This window comes from Pelmatolapia mariae, linkage group LG16_19, assembly GCF_036321145.2.
Source record: "Pelmatolapia mariae isolate MD_Pm_ZW linkage group LG16_19, Pm_UMD_F_2, whole genome shotgun sequence".
NCBI lineage: Eukaryota > Metazoa > Chordata > Actinopteri > Cichliformes > Cichlidae > Pelmatolapia > Pelmatolapia mariae.
In genome coordinates this window covers 17,852,640-17,869,501 of record NC_086241.1, presented here as the reverse complement: position 1 = coordinate 17,869,501, position 16,862 = coordinate 17,852,640, and the positions used below count along the sequence as shown (strand labels likewise).

General features: G+C 37.8%; 1 protein-coding gene across 2 annotated transcripts in view; it reads left to right on the top strand.

Annotated features, from left to right (window-relative positions):
- The first annotated feature begins 8,953 nt into the window (after nt 1-8,953).
- The window catches only part of gpc6b (glypican 6b), a 78,837-nt gene continuing 70,928 nt past the window's right edge, over nt 8,954-16,862 (top strand). For both annotated transcript variants that reach the window (XM_063498153.1, XM_063498152.1), the window contains exon 1: nt 8,954-9,403. In XM_063498153.1, coding sequence (XP_063354223.1) covers nt 9,253-9,403 — 151 coding nt within the window. In that variant the 5' untranslated portion in view covers nt 8,954-9,252. The remainder of the gene's footprint in view (nt 9,404-16,862) is intronic.

Sequence of the window (16,862 nt, the reverse complement as noted above, 5' to 3'; positions counted from 1 at the left end):
TTTTCTGCTGGGGTTTTTTGTTCTTTAACTGTTTATAATTCTTCGTTATATAGTGGATTCATTTCTCATAGTCAACAAAGCACATGGCCCAGAGACATCTTTGTTTCTATTGCAGTGAACATGGCAAGGTGAACAAGAATGAATGATGAAAATTTGCTTGTGGTTTGAGTCTTTCTGTGCCCCAGGCTTGTTAAAAAAAATACACAGGGCTTCTGTGGACATAAACTTTACATTGGAATCCTTAGTTGTAGATGCAAATATGCAAATACAATGTACAAGTATGTAGAATCAGTTGCAAGCCACCACAGTCAAGGATGTCTTCATATAATGAATAATGTAAAATATATATATAATGTCATTCCAGCCATGCTACAGCATTTAGTAGTTAGTTTCTAGGTTGTGTTTTCTGGTTCTACAAATCCACAACGGGTGAAAATATACAGCAATTTTCTCAATTTCACAGTATTTGTGAGATTTGTAGGTATTTCTAACTTTGTTATCAGTTGTGACAGCGTGCTTACTGTTATTAGTGTGACTGTCATTATTTCCCCAGGTGATTCTGTCTGTCTGTATGAGTGTCATCATAGCAAAATGTGGTCCTGGAGATAACCTTCTTCAGCACGTACTACAAGAGAGGTGCTTTACTGTAACACCACAATACCTTTCATAAACATCAGTCTCAGTTGCAGTTGGATCAAAATGTAGATGGTGTTTGATGAGTGTGGCCTAAATGAGGACTAAATAGTTTATATCTACCATTGTCTCCCATTAGGACACATTGTTCTACCCTTTGGTTTAATGCATTTCCAGCTGAATATTTCCTGCTCAGTAACATTTAACTGTTTATATAACTTTCATTTTAAATAAAAATCTTAGCAAGCTTAGATTTAGTCTTTGATGTATTTGTCTGACACTTACGCTGCATTTACATCTTAAATGTCAGTTGCACTTGAACTGCTTTTCATTCTTCTGCACAGACTTAATGTTCTTTACGTATCACTTACATGTATTTTTAAAGTACTGCTGCTTTCATCTCTTACTTTTCAATTGACAAGATAAATGCTTCACTTACACACTTCACCTTGATTCAGTGCTTACAGTGAAACTCCTTTCATCACATCATTTCAGCTGCTCGCTGAGCTTTATTTAGGATCTGTATTTTGACTGTACCTTAAGCTGTCATATGATTTCACATGTTTTATGTGTCCACTGTAAAATGTCAGGAGCTGTGAGTTGCACAGATGACTCTGGATTTTTCTGATTAAACTCACAAGTGGGTTAGAATTTTTTGACACACACACTTTCCCGTCATTGTACATTATACCTGAAATTGTAGCTTTATTATGGTGGATGGTTCAGTTGACTTCAATAGCCTCCACTGTTGGAGAGTAAATGTATTAACTATAGCTACTTATCTTCTCATCTAACTACCTAGTTGTATGTAAAGGAGTTACATAATCCAAGCAGAAGAAAAGTCAGTGTGATCTGCTAGAGTTAGTAAGAAAGACATCTAAGATCATGTATTTTAATTTTCATTAAAGATTTTTCACAAATTGGAAAATGAACAAAATCATAAACTACATGTGATCTCTGTTTGTCAGTTAAACATAAATGTAACAAGAATTTGTTTTAAAAATAGGAAATTAATTAAATATTAGCTTGAATCTAATGAAAATATTAGTTGTCCAAAATGTTTTTTTGGGGGGATGTGCAGTGTTATTGTAGAAAACAACTTTTATTTTGCTGCCTTGCATTTTTTCAGGCTAATCTCCAGTGACACACCTGAGGAAATATATGGAAACCTGCAGAAGATTTAATTGTTCAATCAAATAGTAATACAAACAAAGAATTCAAATAGATATACTAGCTTAGTAGTTTAATTAGGCAATTCAAATATTTATCTTAGTTATTAAAGTTTTAACAATTTGTAAGTTATTCCTAAATCTCAGTAACCCTGAGCTTTATGTCCCAATAAGAATGCCCAGAGTGTAGTATTCTTCAGTGAATGTCCAAGCAAAAGCAATTTACAAAGAGCTCTGTGAGTGATAAAACTGAATCAATCTCACCTGGAATTGTGCCCGATTCCAGCGGAGAATCGAGAGTCATGTGCTGAAGAGGTAGACCTAGATGAACTGTCTAATTATTTCAAATGCTAATTTAGCTGTGAAGCAGCCAGCATTTGTTTATCTTTCTCTCAGCGGGTGTCCTAGCAACCCCACTTACCCAAACACGGCAGCTTGTTTCACTGGGAGTGGATTAAAAGTTTCTGTCTTCTGAGCATCTGTTCAGTGCAGCAGGAGATGCCATGTCTCCCCATAGCTCCAGACAATTCATGCAAGAGACCATATTCACATCTCTGAGAAATATGAATAGGGACACAATGGTTGAAGGCACAGAGATTTCCAGACTGCTTATCCTATAAAACATTCCACATTTTCAGTGTTTAAAAAAACACGCAGCTGGGAGATAGACACAAGAGGAAATGCCCAAAACACTTTGCTTTCTCATATGCACTTATTTCCCTGTAGGTTGTCCCAGTAAGGAGTGTGGAGTGGTTTGGAAGGTTGAGAAGTTCACTGCAGGAAATACTTGAAAGAAGGTGGTTTATAACTGACTCTTCAGAGGCACTCAGTTTGAAAATTGGGTTTTGCTTGTGATTTTTTTCTGTCACTGTGAAGAAAAAAATAGATTTTGAAATTTACTGTTTACTGTCCTCCAAAAGAGCATATAAAGTTTATTGTAAGATAAAGAATGACAGTTTTTAACACGTCATTCCGACAGTTGCATTGCTTTGTTGTCACTTAATAATCATCTCTCAGTGATGAAAATGTCTCATTAGCTACATTATGTCTTGATCTAAAGAAACCACATATTTGTAATAATTGCGTTTATCATATGACTCTAAAAAGGTGTGCTGTTTGAATTCTTGATATGATGAGAGCATTGAGAAAAGAGATTTATCTTATCTGTATTAGACCACGGATGGATGCATTGTGTGAAAGTCCATTTTTCAGTTCAGAATTTAGTCTGGTATGAAAAATGCCAGGAAATGGAGTAAAAGAATGTGCAAGACAGTTTTTTTTTTAAAGAAAATAATTCATAACCCATCCTTTTCACACCATTGTGTGAGAGGTCAATTCACTTAATGAGTTAAAATGACATCAATGAGTATACGACCTTCAATATACTAAAAAAAAGAGAGAATTAATGAATAGCAGGAATGTCAGTGTGATAAATCAATATTAAACAAACTTTTAAAGTAATAGCAATTTCACAATGCCATTGTGATTCACTGATAAAATGTCAAAAGGCTGAAATTCAGCTATGAAACACAGCCCTTTATTTCAGTATTACTGCAGGACATATTGTGCTACTAGTGTCTGCTAATCAGAAATGTACCAAAAATTATACTGGTATTTGTTTTCCTTAGTTGGTTTTTTTTGTTTGTTTGCTTGTTTGGTTTTAGTTATTATAGGCTACAATTAAGCTTCATGTCTTGGCTACGCAACCAAGCTGTAAATATTTCTCTGGAAACCATCTCTGTTTATGCTCTATTGTCTGTTGTGTATGATAAGAGCAATTTATCTCAATATTTGCACTGTATTAGCTACAGGATGATTATGCTGCTATAGCAGCCACATGGCACTATGATTATATTAAACTGAATGCTGAACAGAAACTCTGAGTTTGAAATGTGAATGAGAGTTGTCAGCCACTAACCATGCTATGCATTATAGCGTGAACAGTCGTTTATGTAACCTGTACAAACATCGCGAGTTTGACTTTGCTTTGACTGCTGTTTCTGATTATGTTTTTTCTCTGGTAAATGACATGTAGAAAAGAGTATAATTAGTTGCCTATTTGGTATTAACCCATGACAGCATTATTATTTAATTAGCAATTTCTGGCCTTTCTTTTAAATTTTCATAGAAAATGCCTTGTGGCAAATTGTCACCAGTGTAATGCTTACTATTTTAATTCAGTCCGTGTTCATATCAACAGTGGTACTGAAAGAAAGAGAGAAAATATTCATTTTAGCCACTATGCATTTTTTTTTAAAGTTTGAAATACACTCCTTGTACACAAAATTGTGGAAAATGTGACCTAACTATCAAGTCATGTGAAAAAGTAGCAGCCACATGCTGCTAATCAAATGCACATCATTAACTGATCATCAGGTGGTGGAGGTTTTGCAGTTTGGTCATCTGGAGTATTCAGGTATATGTTAACACAGTGCCACAATATTAGTCAGAGGACATCCCAGCAATTTCACTTCAAGGTGAGAACATGCAAACATCAGAGAGACTGCAAGAAACCTAAGAGCTACATCATGACAATGATCCCAAGCACCCCCGCAAATCGAAAGGGAATGATTAAAAAAGCAAAGAATTAAGGTGTCGAAGTAGCCCAGTCCAAAAGCCCAACTCAAACAAGGCACTCTGGCAAGGCACTTTCCAGTGAACATTGTTTCAGAATGTCATGAACTTAAACATTTAACATGCTAACTGAGGCCTGTATAGTCTGAGATGTAGCTCTTGGCGGTTTTTGCAGTTTCTCTCAGCACTGCATGTTCTGACCTTGAGGTGAATTTGCTGGGATGCCCTCTGATCGGAAGATTATGGCACTGTGTTAACTCACACCTGAATGGTCCAGATGACCAAGTCCAGACCTCAATCCAACTGAAATGCTGTGGCAAGACCTAAGGAGTGCTGCACATAAATGAATATGCACAAACTGAAGCAACATTGTAAAGCTGAGAGACTAATGCAGTCATACAGAAAACGATTGCTTCTTGTTAGTGAAGCTAAAAGTGCTTCTACAACTTCAGACAACTGAATCATGATCCTGTACCTTAATATTTCTTAACTATTTTTAGACTTTCTACCACTGATGGAAATTTAAATTACATAATTTAAACAAATGTTTGAGTATACTCTTTTCAGAATAAGGACAGATGAGACAGTGCTTGAGAATCTGATGATTATACACACGATTGTATTTTTAAAAGCTTTGTCTGGTAGTTATGTACTTTGTGTTTGATTGAAATCTGAGGCCATATTTTTAGGTCTTCTACAGAAACTGATTGTAAGCTTATTCACATCAAACAGAAGGATGGTGAATAGTTCTGAAATCCTTGAACGTACATTTCATATTTCCTGATTGCATTATGTTGTAAAGTGACTTCTTGCTGTTATGTAATTTGTTGATATTTGTCCCAGAATTTTAAAACATAAACACATTTATTTATGACACAAAATCCTGTACCAGAGATTTTAGGGATGTAGCAATTAACATATTTCTTTGCTGTGTTTTGAGATGATTTTGGAACAAAGTCTTTATATTGCCAGAATAAAAAAAGGTTTCTGAATTACACTACACAGCCTATCAGGAAAGCCTACACTAAACGTGCATGAAAGAAGATTTATATTGGTTGAACCTTGGAAGTGACAGCAAATTTCAGCACAATGCAGTGTTTTTATCGAACTAGAATAATTGAGGGATCATAGAGATATTGTTCCTTTTCCTCATGTGTTGAGGATTTGGAGAAGATGTACATCTAGCTTGTATATTGTGGTCGTGCCAATGAGTCATTTAGTCCGACACATTGACAGAAATCTGCATTCATCTTCCTGAGATTAAGTGAAGCGTTCGCTGTGCTTGCCACATATTTGATATCAAATCCATATAAGCTGTTCCTTACCCCCTTTCACGTTTGTGAAAATTTGTGGACACAGCCAAAAACAACAGTCAGGCTGTTTTGATTCAAGGCATCAGCTCTGAGATCCCTGCACTTCTTATTGTACCGCCTTGTTTTTTTTGTATTTTTTAACAGAGAATGAACATGAATTTTCTCATCTGTATGAGGAATGTGAACAGAGCCTGAGTCGATATTGGGGAGAAATCAGAGTGCATTAGGATGTAGGGCAGGTAGAACAATTTAACTCATATTAAAATACTTTTTTTTGTTGTTGTCATGACTTGCAGGTAGGTCAAATATTATCTAATGTGCATTTGATAGTTTATCTGCATTCTCCATATCAATTTCCATTCAAAAACATAAACCCCTCAGTGCTTCTCTAGGGGAAAAAAATCACTTGTCAGTTTCTAGACTTTTATTACAGTCAGACCCTTTTTGTTTCAATCTTACCTTAGCTTATCTTCTTTACCTAATGGTGTTGATTTATTTCAGTTTTCTTATCTTAGAAACTGTGCAGTACTGACAGAGCTAATTAAAGATTGTAGCAAATGAAAATAAAAAGTCAATTCACAGGTCTTAACAATACTATCCCAGCTACCATAAAGTGAACAGAAAAGTACACAAAACATAATTAAACAATACACAAACTCACATAAACCATCATCATCCCAGCCAGTCCCCACTGGTTACAAGAGCATCTTTATTACTTACCATTTTAACTGAAAAAATGATCATCAGTTGATTCACACTGTGCAGGTTAGAATGAATGTGTACTGGTGGAACAGATGGAGACAGGTGCACAATCTCTTCATTTGTTAATTGTTTATGAACGCTGCCTTAAAATAAATAAATAAATAAAATTTAATGCTTTTAAATAAAAGCTTTAATTTGGAGGTGGGATGTAGGAAACGATGAAAAGTCCTGTAATAATGTTGTGTAATCGCCATATTAAAAGGAAAACAGATGTGATGGCCAAGGTAAGAGGTGAATATGTGGTGCTCTCCAAGGTGCTGTACATGCAGCTGTCAGAGGCAGAGAAAATGTCTAAGCCTCTCACTTTAGCTTGCACCAGGTGTTAGTGTTACTTATTAGCAGCAGCTTATGAGACAACATCTTAGCTGCAGTTCAAACACTGAACTCATCTGTGTATGTGCGATGTGTGTTTTTGTCTCTTGGTTGCGAGACGTAAGAGGTTGTTACTGTGCCTTTCTTCACCTTCTAATGTTCTCATAATAAGCACTGTCGGTGTCACAGCACTCAGTGTTTCTCTTCTATTAAGTTATGTTTGTTTTGTTCTGAACCGTTAGTGTGACAGTATGCCAAAGTTATACTTTAGTCACCTTGACGGCTGAAGTGTTTATTGTTTCGACAAGTAGGTTCTGTGATTTTGACAAGATAATAAAGTTAAATGTTACTGCACTTCATGTTCTCTGACCTAGTGTTTGGAGTTTTTTAAAGTTTGTATATCTTTGAATTTTGTATTTTAGGTTATCTTTTGTGGGGGGTTTTTTTTCCATGAGTCCATGTCCATGAGTTTTCAGTTTATTTGACCTCTCCTGTGTCCCCGTTTACTGTTATCAAGTCTTAGTCTCTGTGGTAGGCGTTTTTCTATGTTGTTACTTCCTGTTTGTTTTGGTAGCTCTTGTCCCATGTGCCTTGTATTTACTTTTGCTTCCCTTGTCTTGATAATGTCTGATTAGTTTCAGTTCTGTACCTGGGTGTTTCCCATATCCTGGATTACCTCATGTTTCTATTTAAAGCAGAACTTTGGCTAACTTTATGTTTTGTTGTTTCCCCAGACAGTGTTTCAGTTTTGCTTTTACGTATGAACTCTGATTAGCCAGAATAAATGGCTCACTTTTCACTTGCAGTCTGCCTCGTCCCATGTCCAAGCTTTTGGGTCCAAATTTTAATGCTTCTATGACATCATGTTTACTACTCTACATCACTGGCTGGTTTGGGAATGCCTTGAAATCCCAGAACAACTGTGGTAAGTTAGAGCAGCATATTACTATGTAGTTAGGAAACTTGAAAGCCATCTTGGCTGTGATTAATTCTTTATTGTAATAAAATTATTCATCTGAATGAAATCATCCCCTGGGTTTCAAAGTTGGATACATTAAAGTGTGACATGTCCAGGTCAAAATGTCTCACTATAAAAGTAGAGCACAGAATTCATGAAAGGAACCACTAAAGGATGAAGAGACTAACGACTAATTCTATCATCCCTTTACTGAATGTCAAAACAGGGGGACTACATTTGTTTTTGGGGAATAGTGTTTAACCAGTTGCAAACATAAAAGGGAGTACAAGTGTATTTGGTGCTGTGATTAGCAGTGTTTTCATTATGCAACTTCTCCGAACCTCTCAAAGGACATGATTGACATGAACATACATTAAGAATTCTAAAAATAATGACCGTCTTTCATGTGGGGAACTGAATGTGGCCTCATAAAGCCAGAGTACAGGCACTTTAATCAGTAAAGCAGAACATGCCTCAGTGTTGCCCTTAAACCTGAACCCCTTGGATTTGGATATTTAATTGAAGATCTTCCAGTGCTACCATCTGAAACAAGCCGGTGTCACTTTTAAAGAACTTTCAAAATGTGGCAACCCATCCCACTGGAATCCTTTGCATAGTGATGGGAGCCATGTTAATCCACAGTTGATCTACCCAGGGATCAAGCTCTTCCAAAATCAATAAAGCTGTGAAAGCTTGCCTTCTGGTCTTAATCAAATCCTTTACATCCGTGACTTATACAGTTTGATACTACAGAACCTGATAATTTGCTTCTGTATCAGATGAATGTAGTGAAAAAATATCAACATTTGCATTTTCTAAGCTCAGCAGAATCGCCACCTCCCCAGTGGAGCACAAACGTGCCGGCCAAGTGAAGGTTAGTTAAGTTACAGATATTAGAAAAGAAAATCCAAGTGTAACAGACTGCATTTTATAATTCACACTCACGAAAAACAATGGGATATACCCACAGGCATTTATGGCAGCGATTCAATTTTAAAGTCGGCTCCATATCTTCCCATTTTTAATCCAATAGCACCTACAGGATGTTTTATGTATTTGTTACTTTCTACCAGGTTGTATCTCAAATGCAGGTGCCGACCTGCTACACTGGATGAGGCTCGATTCCACTCCACGTTTTGTGTCCCGCTTTTGCCCTGCCGGTGCATCTGAACACACAGCGCTCTCCTCCACAGAGCATTTCCACTTCAACGCAGCTACAATGGGCTTTCTTTGCTGAGCGAAGTTGAGTCAACAAGCTGGGAAACGCGCTCCTTGGATTCATGTGGCACCTTTACGCTCACAGCTTTCTTTTCTACTGCGCCGAGGGACTTTCAACTGAATTCGGTGGCGATACAAACCCGTTGTGCTTTGGGGGATGTGTTAATAGACTATAGTTGAGTTTCAACCACTAAAAAAACGACCAGTCATTAAGTAGTCTACCTGCGAATCTGCTGCAGGAGGGGGGAGTTTTGCCAGCAAGCGGGACACTGCAGAGTACCTAAACAGTGAGGGATCTGTACAGAAGTGAACGATGCTCAGACTGGAGACCATCATTTGCACTTTTTCTGTGCTGTCTGTTGTGACAAGAGCCGAATTTAAAGCGAGGAATTGCAGCGAGGTGAGGGAGGCTTGCATCGCGAAAGGCTTCGGCTTCTCACATGTTCCCCATCAGGAGATCCCAGGTAAGGGTGGACTGAGTTACTGGCTCACGACCTGCCGGTTACAGCATCCGAAATGATCGGGAATATGCAGCGACTTTTACAAAATAAAATAAAAATAGTAAACGCGTCTCTGTTAAGTGTTTATATCTGAGAGGAAAAGTTAAAAATACTCAGCAGTCCTATTGCAACTCATTTAAGACGCCAAATCGTTTTAATGCTGCAGGGGTACGCTACTGCGACTGCACCACGTCCAACTAATCGGTTCCAGCTTTTCAACCACCTGTCACTCACAAAGTACCTGCTGTGATTTTCACTCACTGAAGTTAACTTTATACAAATGATGTGAGCTACTTGATTTCCAAAACGCTTCTGACTGACTACCTGGTGGTAGTGAGCTTCTCAAAGCTGTTTGGAGAGATCTGCTCTAATCGGGAACCCACGCATGTAAACTGTCTGAACGCATAACTACAGGCTTATTTAGTTATATATATATATATATATGTCATACCGGCTATCCTGCCCTATCAATGCCGAGTGTGAAATGTGTCTGCATGTCTCCAGTAGAGGTCTCTGACGGTGAAACCAAATAGAGGGAGCCCAGTGAGTGGACAGCTGTGCAGATTAACTCCTGTCCTGTGAAAATTAGGTGATTAGATAAAATGAAGCTCATGCAATGCTCAAGCAGTAGACCACAACTTCATTTGGTATTGCATGGTTTCTGCCACAAGCCTAATGAGTAATTATCTTAAATATACCTTGTGCGAAATAAGGCAGGCCTGATGCACCCCTACTGGCATGTAAAACTGCAGATTTAATGATGTTTTGTTGAAATCTCTCTTGGTTTTCCTGGGCTTGATTACACATTATGTGAGTCTTGCACATGATTTAAAAAAATGACTTAAGGTTACAGCGTCAGTGTTTCACTGCAGCGATACTTAAATTAAATCAATCTGTTTTTCAAGCATAGTTTGGATAAATATCATTATGTCATCAGACAGGAGTATGGATGAGAGGCAGTCTCCCCTTTCCGCCTCTTTCATTGAATTGTCTCTCCAGGTCGTCATTGTTATGCTTCAAGGCCAATTATTCTTTCTATAAATCAGGGAATCTGGCACAAGTAAAAGGCTGCATATTTGATAACAGGCACACCTGTTCAGAGACGGGTTGAATAACTAACTGATTAAATCCTTTGGATCTGTGTCTCTGACATCACAACTAATCTCTGGAATGAGTGGAAAAAATCCAATCTGTCTCTTTCCTGAATGATGTCACCCTGAATAAAAGTCTTTTGATCTTCTCTTTGAATGAGTCACAACCTTACATGTCTTCGGGAGAAACGCTTTATCAACAACTCAGCAAATTCGCACAGTGATAGACATGTCCTCTGGGCTCACAGCTCATTGCCTCTTACTCATGCAAACAACTTTCAAGCTAAGCCAGATCTTGCCTAAAATAAATTTGCAAATTCCTTTTGATTAAAAGTTGATTAAAATCGTAACATTGTCCTATCAATAAATAAATAAATGAAATGTAGTAAATGCAGAGAGCTTTCTTTTTCGCTATGTAGATTTATATTAGTCTGAACTGATTTAAAATTTAATCTCATGGCTGGCACACGACTTGTTTGCACTATTTTACTTAATTTCCTGAAAATAGAGCCTTTGGTTTAATAGCTGATTTGGGGATAAATTAGATCATTTGGACTATAATTGCGTAATATAACTTATTAAAATATGTGTATTTTTTTAACATTATAGACAGTTCTGTGGTGCTGTGCACTGTTGCCTCACATCTAGGGTGTACTGGGTTTGAATCCACAAGCTGGCTGAGACTTTTCTTTGGGAAGGTTGCATGTTCTCCCTGCCTATGTATGGGCTGTCTCCGGGAACTCTGGCTTCCTCTCGCACTCCATGAATATGAGCGTTAATGGTTTTCTGTCTCCCCGCGTGTCAGCCTCACGACAGACTAGCTATCTGTCCAGGGTGTACCCTTCCTTTTGCTCTAATGACAGCTGGGATAGATCCCAGCTTCCCTGGGGTTAAGAAAATGGATGGATGGATATATTTTTATGAAATTCACTTGGCAGATGTTGTTAATAATGCAGCATTATCTGCTTTTAGCTTCGGCCCTTTTTAGTTATTTAGTTTTTTCACTGAAATATCATTCATTTATATTACACACATGATGTAGAGGTAGTGGTGTAGTCAATGAGTGTGTCAAGGGCACGTTACTGTTCACATTTTATGATTTGTGGAGTTTACAGACAGATTGCAAATGACATTAACACCAATTCACAGATTAATGCGAACTTAAACACTTTTTTCATGCAGTTTGCGATGACTTGAAGAGCTGTTTAGGACGGACGACTTACTTTACTTACTTTAGAGCTTCAAAAGCTTCCTGTTTTGCTGTTTGTGCCAGTCTCACAACTGCCATCACACTCTATTTAAATCACTGAATATTTAAGGGAAATCTCAAACTTCATATTACTGGTCCACCTCCACAAATGGTGCTTTCACTGCTGCTGCATGCTGTGCATTTTTTGTTGAATGGTCTCACTTGGCGGTTTGTTTTCTTGAAGTCTGTGACAGATGGATGTGTGTGTGATTTTGCTGATTTTGATGTGATGCCGTTAGAGACTGGAAAACATATTTGGAAAACACTGTATTTGTAAAGTTATGTTTTTCATTCAATTAGATTGTACTTACATTTAAATTAATCAAATTAGAATACTATTGAAATATATATCTATTACTTTTTTATATTACCCAAACTTTTTCTATAAGATTGGTCAATATGAGTAATTCACTGCAACCACTGCAAATATAATAGAGTGAAAATAATAACCGTGAAACATCAGGGTGCTATTGTGAGAGTATTTCTGCACTACTTAAAATGTTGAAATAACTACCACGTCTTCTCCTGGAGTTGAAATGAAAAGCTTAGTACCCCAGATTTTCTGTGTGTGTGTTTTTGTATGTGTGTGTTTGTGTTTGGGCTCAATAGAGGAACCAGGTCAGGGGGAATGACAGCACTGGAGATGGTGTTATTGACAAAAATGTTGTTATGATCCAAAGCCTGAAGGCTCAGCGAGTACAGTAATTCCACAAGACTTAACCGATGATTCTTTCTGCTGACCAGACCGGGCTGGAAGCTAGTATACTGTGAAGACATTTAAAATAGGAATGAACTTATGAATTGCTCTAAAAGTCTTTGGAGTGTTTGCACATCTTAAAATATGAATCACCCTCTCAGAAGACTTTAATTATATCTGTTTAATTTAATTGTAAGCAAATTAATTATATTTTGCCTCTGAAATCCACTTTTTTATTGCTTGTTAAAGTTAAGACCTGCACTCAGTCTTATCTGCTGTCTCAGTTTCCACTCAGTCGATTACCCAATGTCTGAGACGTGGAGAGTGAGTCATATGGCAGACTGCGGGATTCAATGGAACTTCTTAGGATGTCATATTCTATGCTATCATTTGACGTCCAGCTCTGTTTACTGCCAGTCAGGAGATGGAGGTGGGACAGAAATAACGGGTGGTAATATTTTATGTGATCTTTGGCTGCCTGCGCGAGGCAAATGATCTCTACTGAAGCATGTAATGTGCACAGGTCTTCTACTGTCATGTAATGGGATGGAGGGGATTAAAAAGGGCTAAATGGCAGTGCCTGCAAAGGGAATGGCCAGGTGACTTTGTTAGCCCCTGCAGCACACTCCACTGTTGCTGTGATGTATTGTGAAATTATTGTGACCTTCCTGCCAGTCACACATGTTGAAATAGATCTGGGGGTGAGGTCCTGAAAGGGATAATGGCTTCCGATGGCATGTTTTACCTTTTTTACATTTTACTCTACAAACATCGAAGTATTTGTGATAAAAATTGTGAATAAATGGACTTTTGAGATCCACGGGAGTTGTTTTGTTTGTATATGGTAGCCCCAGTCTTTGAGTGTATATGTTGCTAATCTAATGTAAATGTGTCCCACTGAGAAGCAGAGGGGGGCACTAACAGGCAAAAAAATAAATAAAAAAAATCCAACAATCATCATTTTTCTCATGGCAGAGGGGAATTCTCGCTGTCTGCATCCCTATGTCATCAATCATACTTATGGATGCCAAAATGGCCTCATGATGGGCTCTCTCTGCGGGTGTTTCCTGTGAGAGCTGCAGGAAACACTGTGTCCTGCAAGTCTTTTAGGGTTGCAACACTAAAAGCATAACACCACCAGAATCAAAGTACAACAAAATAAATTTAAGAAATGGAAATTTCTAAAAGTTTTTTATGCAGAATGCACAAAAGTACGAACTCCTGGCCCTTAAGTGGATTAACACACAGTTTTAGGTTTTTTTGGGGTTTTTTAAGTGTTAGCCTTATACATAAGTTTTAATACTTTATAAGCTTAACACTTAAAACAGACAAAACGTACTTCAAGTGCAACTCAATTGGTTACACAAATGTGCTGAAAGTTACAAAGATGGCAAAGGATCGCTCATCGGGGAGGCAAAAAAAGTGATGAGCAATGTTTCAGTAGACTAAAAATGTTACCGCTCATTTTCAACAGCAACTTCAAAATTCATAAACCACTGAAGAACCGCAAGTAGCGCAAAAAATTACTTCAACATTTTCTGCCGGAAAAGATTTCTAGGAGAAATACTCAGAAATGTCAGATGACCATACCAGTTATGAGGCTGAGGTTGCTGTGGTCAAAAAAGGACTTTTATTTAAAAGGGTTTGTGTCCCCATCCATCCATCCATCCATCCATTTCTGTTGCTTATTTGGGTCCAGACTGTGAGAGCAGTAGCCTAAACAGAGTCACCCAGAACTTTCAGCCACTTCCTTCAGCTCTTCCAGAGACACATTAAGTTGTTTCCAAGCTAACTGACAGGTGGAGTCTCTCCATTATGAGGCCCCAATCTAACCTGGAATGATCACTCATAAATCAACACTGACCTATCGATTTTAACCTTGGTTGTTTTAGTTTACCATCATGGACTAGACGTGTGTGCTGTCCAGGTTGCATACTGTCGCTTGTCCCATGACAGCTGGGATAAGTTTCAGCCCCTCCACAAAATGAATTTGGATAAGCCATTAAGAAGCTACTTTCAGCTGCTTCCTTATTCACAAGGGGTTGCCACACTGGGCAACTCTGCATATTTGATTTCGCAGATTTTTACACTGGATGTCCTTCCTGATGCATCCCCCAATGCATTTATACTAAGAAACTTGATGGACTGATTTTTGTTCTCAATTTTATTCTCCAAGAGCTAACTTAGTTGAATTTAGGGCAATACTATTTTATTAGTTAAACAGATACTTTCACAGGTTTGCCTAAATTTCATAAATCATTTCAGTCGGATATGAGAAGGAACTTCTGGCAGAAAGACTTGTTTCTTGCATGTGCACAAGCAAGTCCCAACCAGGTGTCCCATTGAAAAAAAATCCTTTGGTGTCTGTGCTTCTTGTCACATGTTTCTCTGTTTGCTTGTCTTGTGAGTATTTATAGCACATTTCTGTATATGCTTTTGTTGAGTGTTCTTGTAGCTTATGTCTTGTAAAATTGATAAGGATTGTTTGTTTGTGCTTGTGTGAGTTTATCTATTTGTGTATTGCTTATTTAAATGGAACTATTTGGATTTAAATTGGTACTGCATTTTTTATTGAACAGTTTTGTTTTCATGCATATAGTCTTTGTTTTAGCACCATCATCATCTGATATACACAATATTTATTTAGTTGTGTGCAAGCCATTTTTTTTCTTCATATGCACTATTCAAGAGGGCTGCTTGCACAATCACCCTCATAAAGCCATGCACTGAGTTTATTGTATCTGACCAGCAGTCCAAGACCAAGTTATTTTATTCTGCCTGTCTGGAACCTACAGTTTATGCAACAATGCACTCCTCTCAGATTTTGATGAATTTTGATGTGTTTGTGTTTCTTCAGGAAGGAGGGGAACTGATGTCTTCAGGGTTACTGATATTTTTTTTAACACCAAAAGTACTCTTTGGATAATATTTCTAAACCCTAATCCTGTTTGTGACCCAAACTTTCTGTTTATTTTGTTTGTGGCCTCCAGCAGGGTTTATGTCCAACTTTCTGCTGCTCATAACTCCAGTTGTTGAAATTTTAATACACCCTACACATTTAAAAACCAAACGGGGTTCAGGTGGCAGTTATTAACAATGCTGTTTGTTTGACAAATTCACAGTCCATATTATTTGAATAAGTAAATAATTGAGATATTTCCAGGTACATGTCACTTTTTATTACTATGTAGCAGAAACCTGTTCGTTTTTTTTCCATTTGCTTTTTTTTTTTTGTTGTTGCAAAAATGTAGTTTTAGTAAAATGTACTGGGTTATTGAAGCTTGTCCAAATGCTGTAAGGCTGGCATGCCTGGTTTATATTGCTGACACACAGCTGTTGTCGTATGCATTACTAAAGGAATATGCTGCTGCCTCGGGGAATTAACATTTTCTAAACTTATTTGAAATAAATATGTGAAAAACAATACACAGATTCTTGTGAAATGGCATTGCAATCATTATTTAATGGTTTCAGAATCATTTGAAATGTGGACAAATGAGTTCTCCTGCAAGAAATGAATGGATGTTATTTTGATCTATTAGTTCCTGTCAACAACTGTCCAATTAAATTCTAACCTGGAGCCACAATGAAAGAGCCTTTTCATTTCTGTTTTAAGAAACTGGCATAAACACATTTTCGCTTGTCACTCATGCTGTTTTTTTTCTTCTTTTTGACCATTATAGACTACCATTTTGGAGAGCTGTTTACACTGTTTCCTGTAGTTGACAATATTTCATTGTCTCTTTTTTTAAGACATTCACAGATCACTTTCTGAAAACAATCCTCTGGATCAGTGTGTTTTTCACTGACATTAGTATCAAAATTCTGGCGTTGGACTGTGGCGTATAGCCAATACTTTTTCCCAACATCACATCTAACTGTCAAAACTTAGCCATCATGAAACAAAGCTAACTCGAATGCCTTGTTGCTGCTGTTGGATCTATCTTTAGCAACTTCTGTCGCTTCTGTCTTGTTGACAGCGTCTGACTAGACATGATGCGTAACTGGAGTCTATACTTGCCTTTACACTGCTCTTGAGGATAGTTCAGTGTGGTGTGTAGCCAGCCACCAATGGAAGCTATGTATTTGTGCAGCAGAGCTGTGTCCTTTCCCTCTCAGGTAACCAGGCCACTGGCTAGAGGACACTTACACTGTAACAAGGTATAATGACCGGTGCCTGTATTCTAAACTGTAAACTGAGTGAAAGGTAACGATCAGTGCAGGTCTCAGGGCCTTGAGGGTCTCTAAACAGCCACCAGCTGCTACCTGTAGTGTGTTTGTGTGCCATGCTCCACTTAGCAAACTGATGCAGACGAGAGAGGCTTGCCTCCTCACTTCTCATTCTCAGGGGCTTCTAGGCATGCATAGATCGAATATCCACACTGG